This window comes from Cetorhinus maximus, chromosome 15, assembly GCF_964194155.1.
Source record: "Cetorhinus maximus chromosome 15, sCetMax3.hap1.1, whole genome shotgun sequence".
Classification (NCBI taxonomy): domain Eukaryota; kingdom Metazoa; phylum Chordata; class Chondrichthyes; order Lamniformes; family Cetorhinidae; genus Cetorhinus; species Cetorhinus maximus.
The window spans coordinates 60,621,728-60,640,516 of record NC_135893.1 but is presented as its reverse complement, the minus strand read 5'-3'; the positions used below and the strand labels follow the sequence as shown (position 1 = coordinate 60,640,516).

General features: G+C 41.9%; 1 protein-coding gene across 2 annotated transcripts in view; it reads right to left on the bottom strand.

The window, feature by feature from the left end:
* tnfrsf13b (TNF receptor superfamily member 13B) overlaps positions 1 to 17,525 on the bottom strand; it is a 37,381-nt gene extending 19,856 nt beyond the window's left edge. The window contains exons 1-5 of one of the 2 annotated variants that reach the window (XR_013578949.1): positions 16,364 to 16,406; positions 8,575 to 8,718; positions 7,569 to 7,685; positions 5,664 to 5,789; positions 3,568 to 3,783 (exon numbers count right to left, since the gene is read on the bottom strand). Coding sequence is in view for 1 of the 2 variants with exons in the window: in XM_078558523.1 (XP_078414649.1) it covers positions 3,568 to 3,783; positions 7,569 to 7,685; positions 8,575 to 8,680 (439 nt within the window). In the remaining variant the exon portion in view is untranslated. Of the gene's footprint in view, positions 1 to 3,567; positions 3,784 to 5,663; positions 5,790 to 7,568; positions 7,686 to 8,574; positions 8,719 to 16,363; positions 16,416 to 17,489 lie in introns of those variants that run through there. The other variant, XM_078558523.1, reaches the window with a different exon arrangement.
* Between the last annotated feature and the right edge of the window lie 1,264 nt (positions 17,526 to 18,789).

Here is an 18,789-nt window from a genome sequence, read left to right as displayed (position 1 = left end):
GTCAGTATTTGTTCCCCATCCCTAATTGCCCTTAGGCCATTTCAGAGGGCAGTTAAAAGTCAGTGGGTCTGGAGTCACATGTCACCAGCTAAGGATGGCAGATTTCCTTCTGTAGAGGACATTAGTGAACCAGATGGCTTTTTACACCAATGATTGTTCACTAGCTTTCAATTCCATATTTTATTAATTGAATTTAAATTCCACCAGCTGCCATGGTGGGATTTGAACCTGTGTCCCCAGAGCATTAGCCTGGGCCTCTGAATTACTAGTCCAATGACATTACCACTATGCCACTGTCTTGCCCTAATGCTATAGAATAACAACCTCTGATGTGCTCTAATAGCCACAGCAATTATGTGGCTGTTCCAGTTGAGTTTCTACATGCTAATGATGGGTGATTTGGCAATGATATTACCACTGAATGTTGAGATATGTTTAGACTCTCTCTTGCAGGAGATAATCATTGGCACTTTTGTGGTGCATATATTACTTGCCATATCACGTATTTGCAAACAAGAATGAGAATTTTAAAATCAAGGTTTTTATGACTGGGAGCCATTGTAGGTTGGTGATCACAGGGATGATGGATGCATGGGACTGGGTTTAGAGGATAGAACATAAGAGGCCAGCCAGGAGTGTATTAGCATAGTCAAGACTAGAGGCATGGATGAGGATTTCAGCAGTAGGTGAGCTAATACAGGGGTAGAGTCTGGCAATGTTACAGAATTGCAAATAGGCAGTGATAGTGTGACCATATGGTCAGAAGCTCATCACTGGTTAAAATATGACATCAAGGCTGTGAACAATCATATTCAATCTTGGCAGTTTCAAGGTAAGGGATGGAGTCAGTAGTTTGGGAAGAGGATTTGTAACAGAGACTGAAGACAATGGCTTTGATCTTGCTAATGTTTAATTGGAGGAAGTTTCTGCTAATCAAGTACTGAAGAGCCTGGAGGCAAGGAGAACTGGCCTGAAAGAGTTGGGGATGGAGCAGAAGAGTGGCCGGAGCCTGGAGGGAAAGTAAGTCTTTAAACCTTATCTCTATTAAGTTTAGTTCTCATAAATAGAGGCATGGCAAGCACCTTTAGTCCTGTGGAATGCACATCCTTGTGCTGTGTGCAAACTCCAGGAAACTACTTGTGCCCTGGACAGCCATATGTGCAGGAAGTGTTAATTAGAAGAGTTCCAGCTCTGGGTGTCAGAGCTTGAGCAGCATCTGGTATCATTGATGTATCCGAGAGGCTGAAAGCTATGTCATATCACAGAGCCATGGAGTCATTATGGCACTGAAGGAAGCCAACCCATAAAATCCATGCTGGGATAGAGGGAGATTGCAAAAGGAGGTGGGGTTGAAAAATTGGTTTTAAAAAAAATCACAGCTATGGTGGGAATGATATATTAGGAGCTTCAAATGAAGTCAATGGGTTGAACTGAGGAACAAAAAGGGGGCAGCTGCATTGCTGGAAGTATAGTATACACCACCGCCACAACACCCACCTCCCCTCCTCCCACACTAGTTAGATGAAAGTAAAAGAGCAAATATATTGGCAAATTACAGAAACAAAAAGGCAGTAATAGGGGATTTCCCAATAATATTACCTAATAATAACTGGGATAAATTCAGTGCCAGATGCTAAAACCTCAATACAACAGAGAGCCTGCAGGAGTATAGAAAATGCAAGGGTAAAAATTAAAAAGGAAATTGGGGAAGACTGGAGCAGGGATGAAAAAATATTGACAAGCAAAATCAAGGGAAACCCAAAGATGTTTATCGATACATAAAGAGCACAAGGGGTAACTATGGAGTAATAGTTATTAACAGCTTAGATGATGGGATAAGTCACATGTCCAGATTTGCTGATGGCACAAAATTAGGCAGCTTGTAAGCAGTGTAGATGGAAGTACAAAATGGAAAAGACATATTAATAGATTAAGTGACTGGGCAAAACTGGCAAATGGATTTCAATGTAGGCAAATGAGGTCACCCACTTCTTAAAAATAGGTAGAACAAGATACTTTGTAAATGGTGAAAGCTAAAAATGGGAGGTCCAAAGAGAATTGGGGATCCAAGTACGTAGATCATTAAAATATCATGATCAGATAGTAGAAAATAATCAAAAAAGCTAATAGAATACTGATCTTTTACATCCAGATGTCTAGTGTAGAAATCATGCTTCAACTATAGAAAGCCTTGGTTGAACCAAATCTGGAGCACTCTGAGCAGTTCTGGGTACCACTCCTTAGGTCAGATATATTGACCTTTATAGGGAGTGCGATGCAGGTTGCCAGAATGATACCTGGACTGAATAGGTTATGTTGAGAAGAGATTGCACTAAGTGGTTGTATTCCCTGGAATTTAGAAGGTAAGGGAGCAATTTGATCAAAGTTTGAGATATTGGAGCCAGGCCCTTCAGGAGTGCAGTTAGGGAACACTTCTGCATGCACAAGGTGGTAGAAGTTTTGAACACTCTTCTGTAAATGGCAATTGATAGATCAATTGTAAATTTTAATATCTAAAATTAAAAGATTTTTTGTTATCCAGAGGTATTAAAGGATTAAGGGGGGGCAAAGATCAGTATATGGAGTTAGATAGCAGATCAGTCATGATCTTGCTGAATGGTAGAACAGACTCAAGGGGCTAAATGGCCTACTCCTATTACTATATCTTAATTTTTTCACTTAGTAGCTGGAAGACCCCCATGTCTCTATCTCCAGTGGCCATGTAGTCTGCCACCCTGCTGACCTTCATCGCCTCTTTCTCCACAGTGGTCAGGGTGGCAATAACTGGAGGACCAACCATCATTCTCTGTATTTCTCTGTTTACATCCTCTTCTACAAGCAGAGTAAGTGGAGAATTATGAGTATGAGATGGAATGTGTTGAGATGATGGAAGGACAACATTTGTCAAGGGTGGCTAAGGATATCAAAAAGAGGGTGAACTTCATTGTTGGCTACTCAGTTGGGAATGAGAGGTGCCTTGAGAGAGAAAAATGGGTGATGCTGCAATGTGTGTTGAGGCATGCTGGGGAGATCAGAAAGAGGGGTTGGTATTTGATCATAATCACAGGAGCACACTTGTGCAGCTCACTATCTTGACAGCTTCCAACCATGCTTGCTTGTTCTTGGAGGCTGCCGTCTTCTTCCTGTCTACCAGAAATAACATTCCTCTCCAGAAGTTTACAGCTTGTGGCATTACTTCTAGTGATGTCTCTGAGAATCAGAGGGGCAGCCTCCCCATGTTGCGACTCCATCAATAAATATTCCTGTCTCTGCTCTGGCAATTGTGGAATGGATTAATTGTGAAACACACCAGGGTTCCTTTAAATATTTAACTGTCAGGTGCAGTTGTAATCATGCCCAACTGCGCTGGTTGGGAAATCCAGGTGTAGGATGTTAATGTCTTGGCTGAGTTTAAAACCCACTTCACCATGTCAGCTTTGAACCCACTGCTGGCCTCTCCCACTGAGTTAAAATGTGTTAAAGTTCCCATTAGTTAAAATTCTGCCCTCTAAATTCTGTTGCAGATTAAATCATTTGTAAAATAAAGCCTCATTACTAATTACTGACCTTCTGAGGATGTATTAGTCTTGTGGATGGACCCCACAGTGCCATGTGTGGAAACAACCCTCCTCTTGACGCAACAAGCCAGCAGCATAAGAAATGTACATGTAACGGCGCAGAGACTTGCAGCCAGGATCACAAAGATGAAGATGTTGAAATGCTCTTCATGGGGTAGACAGTGTCTGAGAGTAGCTGGGGGTTCCTGATTTGAGTTTGTGATCTCTAAGAAGGGGGAAAAGTATAATCCATTCTAACAAATGAAATGGGATCAGACAAGAGTGAGGTACAAATATTGAACAACCCCAAATGCTTAAGTTGCGTCAATAATACAGCCTCACATTCTGCCAGGGCAGCTGTAAAATTGGGTGCTTGAGAACCTGCTTACATTTTTTTGAGATGTAATTTGGGTTTTTAAGTTACACTCAGTATGCACAAGTCTTTTAAACATTCATATATGAGGGCAAAAAGACAACTTGTGAAATTCTGCCAGATTGGGTAAAGTTTCACCCGCAATGTTAGCCTCACCCATGGGTACCAGACAGAATATGGTTGCAGCCAGCAAGACCTGTTCAGTATGTCTTAAAGTTAGATGTATAGATTTGGCTGGATTATCATATTGGTTTTTGGTTACAAACATTTGTTTTGTAACCAACTGGATGTCCATGTCATTTCCTGTAGATTCTTCCCAACATGAGTGACCAAGTGACAGTGGTATCACAGTCTTTCACACTCCATTGCAAGTTGCATCAAGCAGTTCCCCAGCACTGACTCACCAACCAAGCCATTAGTGATGTTGAGAAAGGGACACAGTTGTGTTTGCAGGGGTTTGTTATCACCTTCTTGGGGTTTCACCCCCCCGCCCCCCACAACCATGTTGACCTTTTGTGCTGTTTTAATTTGAGCTCTGCTGTCCTTTGGCTTCATATGGCTAATACCTGTTAGCCTAGTGCTATCTGGTAAATTGGAAGGATGGGCCTGGCATAATCTATTCTTGTGTAATCTAGGTAAGAAAAGATGATTTCATCTACAGGTACAAAGACATCTTGGGCATTATGTGGAGACCCACTGTTACCTCAGAATCCAGGTCTACAGATTGGACACAGAATTTGGAGTGTCATAATGAGGCCTGTGTTCAGCATCTCTGCAGATGCTGTGAATGAGCTCTGCTCTCTCTTTTCACTTGCAGCCCAGCTCTAACTAGGACAGATGTATCTATTGCTGTGAAGGCTATACTACTCTTTCAGGCAAATGCAGGGACCACCTCCAACATCAGCTAGTCTGTAGTTTACAGTTGTTCACCCTGGGCTATCACTTTCCACGGGGGGGGAAAGACTGCAGTTGGAGCGGGTATAGACTGTTTATGAACTAGTGGGCCCAATAAGACACCAATTTTTGCCTATGCTGTGTGGACACAATGAATTGGCTGGATGGTCTAATCTTTCTTGCCTCCTCTACTTGAAAGTAACACAAAACAGTGCCCCTTTCTCAAGGTGTACTGCAGGAATTCACTAAGGCTCCTTAGATAGTACCTTCCAAACCCACGACCACAACCGTCTAGAAGGACAAGAGCAGCAAATAAATGGGAACACCACCACCTGGAAGCTCCCCTCCTAGTCGCTCACTATCCTGACTTGGAAACATATTGCTGTTCCTTCACTGTCGTTGGAATCCTGGAACTCCCTAACAGTACTGTGGGTGTATCTATGCCACATGGACTGCAGTGGTTCAAGAAAGCAGCTCACCACCTTCTCGAGGCCAACTAGGAATGGGAAATAAATGCTGGCCCAGCCAGTGAAGCCCATCCTGTGAATGAATTTTAAAAAACTCAAAAGGTTTGCTTGAGGTGTCAGGTGCTGGGTCCTGGGGAACTGCTTGATACAGCTATGAAAAACTATGATACCACTGTCACTTGGTCACTCATGTTGAGAAGCAACTTTTGGAAATGAAATGGGCTTCCAGTTGATTGCAAAACATCCCTAATATAATGCTTCAAACACAGATTATGAACATATTGTGTATGGTAGAGTTGCTTAGCAATATGCAGGGGAGTGGGGAAAATAAATTAAGGAAAGGATGATACTTGCTGGATGGTAGCACCACACCTCTAAACTCTGTGTCCCAGATGCCTTCCTTTGGCAACAGAGTAAGGCATCTCCTTGTGGGAATGTCTTGCTGGTTGCAAGTCCTTCACCTGTCTGGTTCTCGCACTGATTATGCACAGCCTTGGCCTGCAAGCAGAACACAGCGAAGGATATTAAAGGAACACATCCTGCACCCCAAGCAGCACTTCTAAGCCCTTAACACATCTGCAGACATGACTTTGCCAAGGGTCTGGCATGGTGGTAGTACTGAAACGCAGGAAAGCTTGCAAATCTCAAGTGAACGGTATTAGGATGGGCCTTCACCTTTTTATATCATGGAAGAATGTAGGAAAGGACAAATTTTGCCCTTATCCTGCACCCCAAGTGGGTGTGGGGAGAGAAGTGCTCAAATCCTGTGACATTCTTTCCAGGGAGAAAAAGGCAACAGGTGTGCAAAGGGGAGTTGACTTACCTTGACACTTCTGTGGATATCTGCAAACTATTTCCTCATTTTCATCAAGTTCTGTTGGTCCAAGGGCATTGCATTGACGTACTCTGCCACCTCCACCTATGTAGCTTGCATTGGTACCTTTGCAAGAGGGTGGGTTTCTGCCTATACAGTCACCATCCTTTGCTGCACTTACCAAAGCAGAGACGTCTTGTTGACCATGCTCCTGCCAACCATGGTTCAGAAATTTTAATCCACCTTGACGTACCTAACGATTGACTAAGCATCTTTAAATAAGCTAGCTGGCCCAATTTTACAATAGTCAACCAATTTGCTTGAAGGCACACATTTATGTGTGCACTTTACATGTATGTGGAATCTGGCCAAATGAGGGGCTAAATCCCTGTATGTTGTAAAATGTGTGTGGCCTATGCTGTGAATATGGATGTGTGCACTACAGTTGAGGTATACTCAAATGTCTCAGCATCATAAAATCATGACTAACACAGTAACTTGATCCTCAAATTTACATTGGGTTTGGTGGTTCTATTCCACATCTCAACTTGGGCAAGGGGATCCTATCAATCTGTTCCTCTCGTTTCATGGAAATTTTGTGGAATCTAGTCTGTTAATAACAGCGCTTCTACTAATCAGGCTATATTATTCCTGAATTGCTGTTTCCTCTGGCTGAGTCCACTTTCCCTGTTTTAATTCTCTACAGTTTAATAGACCTGATAATGCAGTCTTAAAGGCAGTGTATCCCAAATATATGGTGCATGAAGTAATAGGGTATCAGCTCTAACAATCCATCTCCATAACATGTAAGTTGCTGCAGGAGGGAAGCTAGGCAATTCCTTGCAGGTGGATAATATGTGACAACAAATCAAACTGGACCACTACCACCACGGCTAACTGCCAACTTATGCATTTACCACAGGTAGGTTTGGATCTATGGTTTCACATCGTGTGCTCCCTATATCCAATGCCCCATGAGGTGTGATGTGGTGGCTGCATATTCCTGATTGGGATTGTGGCGGGTGGGGGTGGAGACGGTGGTGGAAGAATCTGAGAGACAATAACCTTCAAGCAGGGCAGGAAAATGAGAAGGGCAGGTACCCTGTAGCAGCTCTTCACCATAGCCTAGGAATGTACTCAGGATATTGAAAGGATTCCAGAGCAGCATGTCTGTTCTCTTGTTACTGTAAGTGTGTCTACAGGAAGAAGAAATGATAAAAAGAAATCATAACCTAATGTTCAAGCATGTCATGGGTGCAAATTGGCTACACTGGCATGATAAAACTGCTAGAAATGTCTACTGTGTTCATGCACTGGATATTACACTTGGTCTATCTGTGTAGCTTGTTCCTGTACAGAAAGGAACAAGTACTGTAAAAGCCCAATTACTTAAACATGGACATTACTGCCCATGCAGTTACAATGCTTTCACAGAAACTAAAATTCTGTTATAAATTTCTTACCATAACAAATTTCCGAGCACTGTTGAGGGTGTTGTCCACACACATCTGAGCACTTGATACATTTGCGCAGCAGTTCGTCCCAATAAAATCCTGCAGCCTCATTGCAACCCCAAATCTCTGTGATAAAAAGATAATCACAAAGGTGGGGCTCAAACTATTTGTGAAAGGCAAACCAGTTAGTTCAACATGTAATTCCTATATAGTGCATTCACTGCTATAAACATAGAATAGATAATAAAAAAGAAATTAGGGGAAGACTAAGGGATAGAGTTTCATCTTTGCTGCCTGGACAGTTATCCAGTGGAGTGAATCATCAGCCTCTTCCCATTCATTTCAACATCAGGTGGGTACAACAATGGATAGGTGACCTCCATTAGATTGCCACTCAGGTGGGTAGGTTAGGCTTAGGGAAATGGGCTTTCTTTATTGGAGCAGCATAGATGTTAAGGTAATATGATTGAGGTTTTAAAATGATGAAGGGAATAGATGCTGTTTATACAGGTTATTTGAATTGGATAGAGAGAAGACTATGGAACATCAGTATAAAATATGAAGAGTTGATTCCGAGATTGGGTAGTATTTCATTTCAGAGAATCAATGACCTCTGGAATAGATTACTAGATGTGTGACAGATATGGGTTCACTCCATGTCAGCAAAACGGAGCTGAGCAAGTTCCGTAGAGTGGAAGACATTGTGAGTTGTAGTAGTTAGGTGGGACTAGCTGTAATTAGTTTCTTCAGTCTCCTGGAGCTCGTTTGGTTTGGGCTATAGAGGAACATCCCAGAGTGTTTTTCCTAAATTGCTCTGAAGATTCTTCCCCTCATTTTTGCTTCTCCCAGGAGCTTGCATGATTCAGGTGGTGTTTGGGTTGGGTTTGATCTGTAGCCTGCTGACATTGGCTTTCTGTGATACTGAAGCAAGAAATGTTTTTTTTATTATGGTCCATTACTTCAAACAAAAATGCTGCTTACAGGCTTCAAAACCAGGTAGTGAAAGGATACATACCACAGTAGGACTTGCACGCACTCTGCTGGTTATGCCCACAATTCCTGCATTTGGCACATCGTCGCAGGAGCTGGTCCCAGAATTCATCATCAGAACAGCTGCTCATTTTCTTTCAACCAAAGGGTAGCGGGATCTTTAAAATAACTTACAAAGAAATGTTTTACGTTAATAATAGTAGATACCCTTATTAAAGAAAAAAAGTTACATGATAGAGAACCCTTCATGTCCTTGGGACATCCCAAATAGTTGCACAGCAAATTACTTGCTAAGTTTGTTTTGCAGGAAAATTCATAGCCAAGAAAAGGAATGAGATGGTTGGCCAGTTAATCTGTTTCTTAATTAATTGATTTATTCAGGAGGTTTCTGATAAGGTGCCACTAAAGGGACTTGGTTACAAAAATTATGGCATATGGTATTAAAGCGAATATTTTTATTATTGGAAAATGGTTGTAGGGCCAAAAAGAAAGTAATTCTAAACAGCTGTTTATGGATTGGCAAGATGAGGGTAATGCAGCTCCTAGCATATATCTTTCGGGCACCTTTTGTTATTTTATTTAAATCCTTTGGACACTGACACAAGAGGAATTATATTGAAATGTATTGATGTTTTGGAGGCATTACAAGCAATGAGGAAAAAGTGCAGAGATTGTAGTAAGGCACAGATGGGTTAGCAGAGTAGGAAGATATGCGGCGGAGACAGGAAATGTAAAGTAATACATTTTGGAATAAAAGACAATTGCTTAGTTTAAAAAGGATTTTCTTAAACATTGAGTATGTTAAAGAATACATGGTAAGGGCAGGGAAATGGGATTACAGTGGACATCTCCAGGTGAAGAGCACAAAGGGGTAAATGGCATCCTTTTGTGCTTTAATTCCTATAGTTTACTTCTGGTATAAGACATAAAGGCAAAACTTAGACATGTGGAATATTTAACCACAAAGTGAATGCCAGATGCAACAAGCACTGTCATAATATATTTTTGCACTTTTATTAGGTGAAAAAATAGGGTACAATTTGACCCTGCTAGATGCAGTAAAGACAGAGACTTGAGCATTTACGGTGACAAATTTTAGCATCAACGTGAAATGGTTTCGAATTTGGCCTGATGTTTAACTTGCGTAGATAAATTTTGCAGGTTCAAAGTCACTTAAAGGGCCTTGCAGACAGTTAAATCGAGATATTGCTTTGGTTGGCAACTTGTACGGAACTCCAGCCTAGGCCTTGTGTTTGAGTGAAATCCCACGTGGGAATAAAGCAGAGTGATTTGCACCTGCTTGATGGAAAGTGACTGACCATGGCATGTGTTAATATTGTGATTGGATTGTTGCAGATTTTGTGTAACTAATGTCAACACTGCTGTGTTTTCAATTCATTTTGGTCTTTTTTGCCTTTGGATTGGATTCAAATGTGGATTGATTTAACTTGCCAAGCATCACGCTGCTTTTATGCAAATAGCACCATTGCAAATTGTTTTTATTTTGCAGATCTCCAAATTAAATTAAAACTGCATTCAGCTGATCAGCCACTGTAAACCTTCTTGAATTTTATCCTTTTATCTCAAAACATCCTCTTCATCCTCAAGACATGCATCTTCCACTAATTTGTCGAAGACTTTTCAATCCTCTCTCCCCAGTTTTTTGCCAGACTGAGGGCAAATGCAGCTGTGAAAGTGTTTGGAATACACTCTGCCATGTCCCTGCCTTCTACCCACTTTTTCAGAAGCTGAAGCTAGCGAGGTAAATTCTATCCATCCATATCCAGATAGATGCAAGTGAAATGGATTGGAATGTTGGAAATACAGCTTTGCCATATTTCCTGCAATTTACCCTGTCAAACATTGGATGTCAGGGCTGCTTGTTAGGCCCTGAAATCCAGTATTCAGAGTCTGAAGTAGAGCTGCCAACCCTCCAGTCTTGACTTAGATTTTCTAGGAATTGAAAACCAATGCCCTGGACACAACTTCAAGCAACATATGAGAAAAATTATAAGGATGTTTAAAAAAGTTTTCTAATTTTCTTTGAACATCTTCGCTTATTCACTACAAAAATATCGGATAAATGAAAATAAGACACACTGTTTCTGACAGCAAGAATCATTGAATTGGATTAAGAGAGTTTGTTCACTTTCCTGGAGTAGGAAAGTGGGATTCCATGAGGCTGGGTGTGTTGGACAACCAATGGCAGAAGTATTGGTGGGGGCTGCAGTTGGAGGCGAGAGATCCTGTGACAAAGCCTCTAGGAATATGTACAACCAGAGGTGCCAGCCCTACTGAGGTCCTTTGCAGAGATTGCCTATGGAATCACCCAAACTGGTGCCAGGCACAGACCCCAGTAGCAGTAACAAACTATGTAGAGGAGGTTTTACTCAGCATCTAATCCTTGCTGGACTGCCCTGGGGTTGTCTAATATGGCAGTGTAGAGGGAACTTTACTATTTATCTAACTCATGCTGTACCTAACCTGGTGATGTGGTATAGGAGGAGTTTTATTTTATATCCATTGTTTTTTTCTAAGCTGTGCAGCCATCTGGCCATGCTACAACCCTGAAGTTCCTGAAAGGCCTAACACAAGTTGTCCTTTTAAGTTAATGCACAAAAGAAATTTAGAGGGCCTGCACACTTAAACATGCACACCCAGCAGCAAAAAAATTAAAGGGGACATTGTTTGCATCTAACAACTGCTATTGCTGACATGAATGCCTGATTTTGAAATTGGTGTAAATACACCCATCTCATCATTCATCTTGATGGGCACATAAGTTAACAGAAAAATAGAATAAAGTAGACTGCATAGTCATTTCACGAGGCCTGCTGTTGCAGTGTGAAATCTGGCAAGGAAGGACTAAGCAAGTGTAACTTGTTTGCAAATGACTGTCCTTCATATCTGCTATTGTCAAAAGGCAACTCAAATCATTGCAAGTATCTCTACAACTTAAGCATTAAAATCTCTTTAACTATCCCTTATCCTTACACAAAAACAAAAATACCTGGAAAAACTCAGCAGGTCTGACAGCACCTGCGGAGAGGAACACAGTTAACGTTTCGAGTCCGAATGACCCTTCAACAGAACTAAGTAAAAATAGAAGAGAGGTGAAATATAAGCTGGTTTAAGTGGGGGGTGGGAGAAGTAGAGCTGGATAGAGGGCCAATGATCGGTGGAGATAACCAAAAGATGTCACAGACAAAAGGACAAAGAGGTGTTGAAGGTGGTGATATTATCTAAGTAATGTGCTAATTAAGGGTAGAAAGCAGGACAAGCAAGGTACAGATAACCCTAGTGGGGGTGGGGTGGGGTGGGGTGAAGGAATCAAAAAAGGCTAAAATTTAGAGATAAAACAACGGATGGAAATACATTTAAAAATAATGGAAATAGGTGGGAAAAGAAAAATCTATATAAATTATTGGAAAAAAAAGGGGGGGATCGGAAAGGGGGTGGGGATGGAGGAGAGAGTTCATGATCTAAAATTGTTGAACTCAATATTCAGTCCGGAAGGCTGTAAAGTGCCTAGTCGGAAGATGAGGTGCTGTTCCTCCAGTTTGTGTTGAGCTTCACTGGAACAATGCAGCAGGCCAAGGATGGACATGTGGGCATGAGAGTGGGGTAGAGTGTTGAAATGGCAAGCGACAGGGAGGTCTGGGTAATGCTTGTGGACAGACTGAAGGTGTTCTGCAAAGCGGTCACCCAGTCTGGGTTTGGTCTCTCCAGTGTAGAGGAAACCGCATTGGGAGCAACGAATGCAGTAGACTAAATTGAGGGAAGTGCAAGTGAAATGCTGCTTCACTTGAAAGGAGTGTTTGGGCCCTTGGACGGTGAGGAGAGGGGAAGTAAAGGGGCAGGTGTTGCACCTTCTGCTGTTGCATGGGAAGGTGCTATGGGAGGGGGTTGAGGTGTAGGGGGTGATGGAGGAGTGGACCAGGGTGTCCCGGAGGGAACGATCCCTGCGGAATGCCACCAGGGGGGCTGAAGGGAAGATGTGTTTGGTGATGGCATCATGCTGGAGTTGGCGGAAATGGCGGAGGATGATCCTTTGAATGTGGAGGCTGGTGGGGTGATAAGTGAGGACAAGGGGGACCCTATCATGTTTCTGGGAGGGAGAGGAAGGTGTGAGGGCGGATGCGCGGGAGATGGGCCGGACACGGTTGAGGGCCCTGTCAACCACCGTGGGTGGAAAACCTCGGTTAAGGAAGAAGGAAGACATGTCAGAGGAACTGTTTTTGAAAGTGGTATCATCAGAACAGATGTGATGGAGGCGAAGGAACTGAATGGGATGGAGTCCTTAGAGGAGGCGGGGTGTGAGGAGCTGTAGTCGAGGTAGCTGTGGGAGTTGGTAGGCTTGTAATGGATATTGGTGGACAGTCTATCACCAGAAATTGAGACAGAGAGGTCAAGGAAGGGAAGGGAAGTGTCAGAGATGGACCATGTGAAAATGATGGAGGGGTGGAAATTGGAAGCAAAATTAATAAATTTTTCCAGGTCCAGACAAGAGCATGAAGCAGCACCGAAGTAATCATCAATGTACCGGAGAAAGAGTTGTGGGAGGGGGCCGGAGTAGGACTGGAACAAGGAATGTTCCACATACCCCATAAAGAGACAGGCATAGCTTGGGCCCATGCAGGTACCCATAGCCACACCTTTTATTATATTTTATTATTTTTATTGCTTCCAATTTCCACCCTCCATCATTTTCACATGGTCCATCTCTGACACTTCTCTTCCCTTCCTTGACCTCTCTGTCTCAATTTCTGGTGATAGACTGTCCACCAATATCCATTACAAGCCTACCGACTCCCACAGCTACCTCGACTACAGCTCCTCACACCCCGCCTCCTCTAAGGACTCCATCCCATTCTCTCAGTTCCTTCGTCTCCGTCGCATCTGTTATGATGATACCACTTTCAAAAACAGTTCCTCTGACATGTCCTCCTTCTTCCTTAACCGAGGTTTTCCACCCACGGTGGTTGACAGGGCCCTCAACCGTGTCCGGCCCATCTCCCGCGCATCCACCCTCACACCTTCCTCTCCCTCCCAGAAACATGATAGGGACCCCCTTGTCCTCACTTATCACCCCATCAGCCTCCGCATTCAAAGGATCATCCTCCGCCATTTCCGCCAACTCCAGCATGATGCCACCACCAAACACATCTTCCCTTCAGCCCCCGGCGGCATTCTGCAGGGATCATTCCCTCCGGGACACCCTGGTCCACTCCTCCACCACCCCCTACACCTCAACCCCCTCCCACGGCACCTTCCCATGCAACCGCAGAAGGTGCAACACCTGCCCCTTTACTTCCCCTCTCCTCATTGTCCAAGGGCCCAAACACTCCTTTCAAGTGAAGCAGCATTTCACTTGCTCTTCCCTCAATTTAGTCTACTGCATTCGTTGCTCCCAATGCAGTTTCCTCTACATTGGAGAGACCAAACCCAGACTGGGTGACCGCTTTGCAGAACACCTTCGGTCTGTCCGCAAGCTTTACTCAGACCTCCCTGTCGCTTGCCATTTCAACACTCCACCCTGCTCTCATGCCCACATGTCCGTCCTTGGCCTGCTGCATTGTTCCAGTGAAGCTCAACGCAAACTGGAGGAATAGCACCTCATCTTCCGACTAGGCACTTTACAGCCTTCCGGACTGAATATTGAGTTCAACAATTTTAGATCATGAACTCTCTCCTCCATCCCCACCCCCTTTCCGATTTCCCCCCACTTTTTTTCCAATAATCTATATAGATTTTTCTTTTCCCACCTTTTTCCATTATTTTTAAATGTATTTCCATCCATTGTTTTATCTCTAAATTTTAGCCTTTTTTGATTCCTTCACCCCACCGCACCCCCACTAGGGCTATCTGTGCCTTGCTTGTCCTGCTTTCTACCCTTTATTAGCACATTCCTTAGATAATATCACCACCTTGAACATCTTTGTCCTTTTGTCTGTGACATCTTTTGTTTATCGCCACCTATCACTGTCCCTCTCTCCAGCTCTACTTGTCCCACCCCCTTAAATCAGCTTATATTTCACCTCTCTTCTATTTTTACTTAGTTCTGTTGAAGGGTCATTCGGACTCGAAACGTTAACTGTATCCCTCTCTGCAGATGCTGCCAGACCTGCTGAGTTTTTCCAGGTATTTTTGTTTTTGTTTTGGATTTCCAGCATCCGCAGTTTTTTGCTTTTACCTTATCCTTACACTTCCATCTTTAACTTTGCTGCATGTCACAATTATTTACCAGGTTTCTTTATGATTTTGATTAGTTCATTGGGTGTGAATCTTGAAATTCAGACTTGGACAAGACTGTTACCATTAACAAAATCGAGAAAACAAGGCAATTTTGCTAAGTAAATGAATACTACTAGCACTTTTTCTCAATTTGCCTCACTTGTTCCTTTGAAGCTCCAAGTACAACATCCTGAATGTGTTCTCTATATTCTCTATTGAGATTAAGCATCAATAAGCAAGTAATTGCTTGGATTCATTACTTCCAGAAATTCAAGGAGTGGGACTTTTTACCTCCCTTAATCTTGCACTTCCTTCTACATGCTCTTGAAATAAGATTTGCTTGACTTAATCATTACAGATTTACATTACCTAATCATTACTTCCTGATTTATCTAGTGTTTTGTATGATTTGCTTTGGCCTTGCATACTGATTTCTCACTAAAATAATTTATTGCTTTGTGATATCATTTGAATTGTTGCTTATATCAACTTTGCCTTTCAGAGACTTAAGTTTTGAATCAAACATGGATTCTTCCCAATGATCTGATGACCTAAATAAATTCTAGAAGACTCCTATAGGTAAAATTGGGTATCAAAGAGCTAAATGCATTTAAGGTCAAATAAAATGAACTCTTAAGAATTGGAAAGACACATCACAATCGTGTAAAAAGAAAATAAAAATAAATCAGATTTTTGCAAGTGATTTAATTCAAAGAGCTAAATGTGGTTTTTAGAAATCTACTGAACATTTCTATTCTAATTTTCTCTGATTAAAGGTTACTGCAAGATTTTAGTACACTCTACCTATTGAATGTGGTAGGGAGGGGCCCCTGGTTAAATTAGGGAATGTGTGCTTTTCCCTGCTAGGCAAATGGCCACCAGTGACCAAACTGTCTGATCTGGACAATTTCCACTCCTTGGATGTTTGGAGTTGATATCCAGTCCATTATAAATTAATGAAGGAAGTACTTCAAGCTAGTTGGATTTGTGTTGCTTACAGAAACAGCCGAAGTATCAATTTGTAGGAGAATTTGTGCCCTGGATCAAGACCCCTAGATGTATTATCTGTCACTTCTAATTTCCAATGCTTAAAGTGGGAAAAGGAAGGAAAATGCTCCACTTATGATTGATATAAACACCAAGGAGAAGCAATAGAAGGTTTTGGTGAGAATATGATTAGCTAATGCATTGTGGGAGCACCATCCACCAGCAGACTAGCAGTTCAAGTAAAAAGCCCTTCAAAAATCCAATGATGACTAATAATTGCAGTTTTCCACTGTCTTGCACAACTCAAACACATTTTTAAAAAATATAAATGGTGCAGACAACTGTTTTTAAAGGGTTGTTAGCAAGCTGAAGAGGATGAAAGAAAAATGACGTGCCTAAGGGTTAAGTTCTTTTGATGAAAAAGGAAGAATACTTGTGTTACCCATAAATAATGAAATTGTAGGTTGTCTTGGCCATTTTGTTAATGGGTTATCAATTATGGAGAAAAATGATCTCTGCTGAGTGAGAAATTTCATTGTTTATAACAAACTCGTGGAGACCAGCAAATATTTTTTCCCTTGTATGGGATTTACCTTATTCAGATTCCAAATGCATTCCTGAACACTTTGCAGCCCCAGTTGGCACCTGTAGAATAGTTTTGTTGTAATAAGAAAGGTGTTAATAGGCTCTGTGCCAGACTGCACACCTGCAGCAGTGGTGACTCCCCTTAACACACTCAATCATACGGACTTGAAACATTAACTCTGTCTTTCTCTCCACAGATGCTGTCAGACCTGCTGAGTTTTTCTTTTTTGTTTTAGTTTCAGATTTCCAGCATCTGCAGTATTTTGCCTTTATATTAGTGACTCCCCCTATGTTGTTTATTGTTCAGATTTGTAGTTAGATAGTTGCTATATATCTCAATTGAACTTAGACACAACAAAAATGCTTCAGCACTCTTTTTCTTCTCTATCTTATTGTGGTGACTTCCTGGATAGCCACACCAACCTAAGTATGCTTGATTAAATTGATTTCTGACATTGACTAGGTCTGGGTTGTATTAGTGCTTGAAATTGAGATTTCCTGGGAATAGCAGGCATTTTGGAATTTCAGAATGCAACCTGACCCAGATTCTAGTAGTGATTTTTTTCTCTCTCTCCCTCTCTCTCTCTTGCATATTTCTTTTGGTGGTTACCTCCCTGCATTTTTGTAAATAATGAATCAATGTTTTTATTTCTGGGTTTATTGCACTCTCTCCATGCAGTACATTTCTTTTTAACTTTCACAGATATAAGAAAGGTACAATAATTTAGGCTACTTAAACAGCACACTCCATAACAGATCAGAACAAGTTGGAAACACTCAGCAAGTTTGGCAGCATCCATGGAGACAGAAGCAGTTAACGTTTCAGAACTGTGACCTTTCAACAGGCACCCTGTATAACATTCACACTGAATCAGAACATATTCCATTATATAGGGGATCAGTAAATACAATCGGTAAAACCTCTCACAGTAAAGTACTTAAATCCTTGGTGCGGTGGGACAGCTGTATTTAATTAAAACTAAAAAACAAGTACGGTGTATTTTTTAAAAAACATTTTGTGGAAAGGGAATCGGACAATTCAAATGGTTTCTTTAAGTGATTAAATACTGTTTTCTCGTCAGTCATTCTACCAAAAGTTTTCAAGCACATTATACATCCATGTACGGTACTCACGTTATCTTGGTCCCAGCTGGCTGTCCTTTGCTGTTTCTCAGTAACCATGCTGTGTGAATCAGAATCTGAAACCCTTCGTTTTAACAGAAGGAAGAACTTCCAGGGGCTTTCCCTAGTCATCTTACAGCAAATTTCTAGAGAGATATGATTGAAAAGCAGATAAGTTGTGTTAAACTTGCAAATATTAATTAGTCATTTAACTGCTTTGTAAAGGTCCAGTGGTTTTAAACTTTTTGTAGTACTACCTTTGAAAAATGCAGAGATAAATTAAGCCTGAGTGCCAGAAAATGCCAGAAACAATTTACTGATTTGAGTGAACAGTATTTAATTTCATTTAAATGAATCAAAAGCCCTATATTATCTGACCAACTTTAACCTGAAGTTGAAATGGAAGCTATTGAATAAACAACCAAAAAGGAAGCACTAACCTGTTTCGTCATGGAAAAGGGAATATTCCTTATTTCTACAAAACCGATAATAGCCCCCAAGCCCTCTCATCTCCTTGGACTTGCAAAAATATTTGAGAGGCGGCTGGTGACCAGTGATAGCCACTGAAAACTTGGCTTATGATACCTGCCTGAAACCCAAACATTGCAAGAGGAACAAGGCAAAGAGCTTGGTTCACTCTGAGGAAGGACAGGTGGGGTAAGGGAGAAAGAGAGAAGAGGATGATGAGGGTGGTGCATTCCCCCACAGCTCATATTCCTGCCTGGAATGCCAGCAATGCTCTTATTGCACAGTTTAGTGCATCCATATCACTCGAAAATGCAATGGCCACTCATTTCCCTCAAGTCCACACCCCCAACTGCCCAGTGCTACTGATGCAAAATAATTCTGTAACCAATCAGCCACCTCTAAAATTGTGAGGGGTATAGACTGAGTAATGCGAGAAGGCTCTTTCCACTTAGATTAGGAGAAATAAACACGAGAGGACATGGCTTTAGGGTGAAAGGGGAAAGGTTTAGGGGGAACTTCTTCACCCAGAGAGTGGTGAGAGTGTGGAACGAGCTACCATCTGACGTGGTAAATGCGGGCTCACTCTTAAGTTTTAAGAATAAATTAGATAGATACATGGATGGGAGAGGTCTGGAGGGTTATGGACTAGGTGCAGGTCAATGGGACTAGCGGAATAATATTTCGGCACAGACTAGAAGGGCCGAATGGCCTGTTTTCTGTGCTGTAGTGTTCTATGGTTCTAAAATATTCCCTGTTGATCCATATCACTTCATATAATCACATTTAGCATCAAAAAACTTAGGCCATTTACCAAAAATACCCAAGAATGAACAAGACAGGAAAG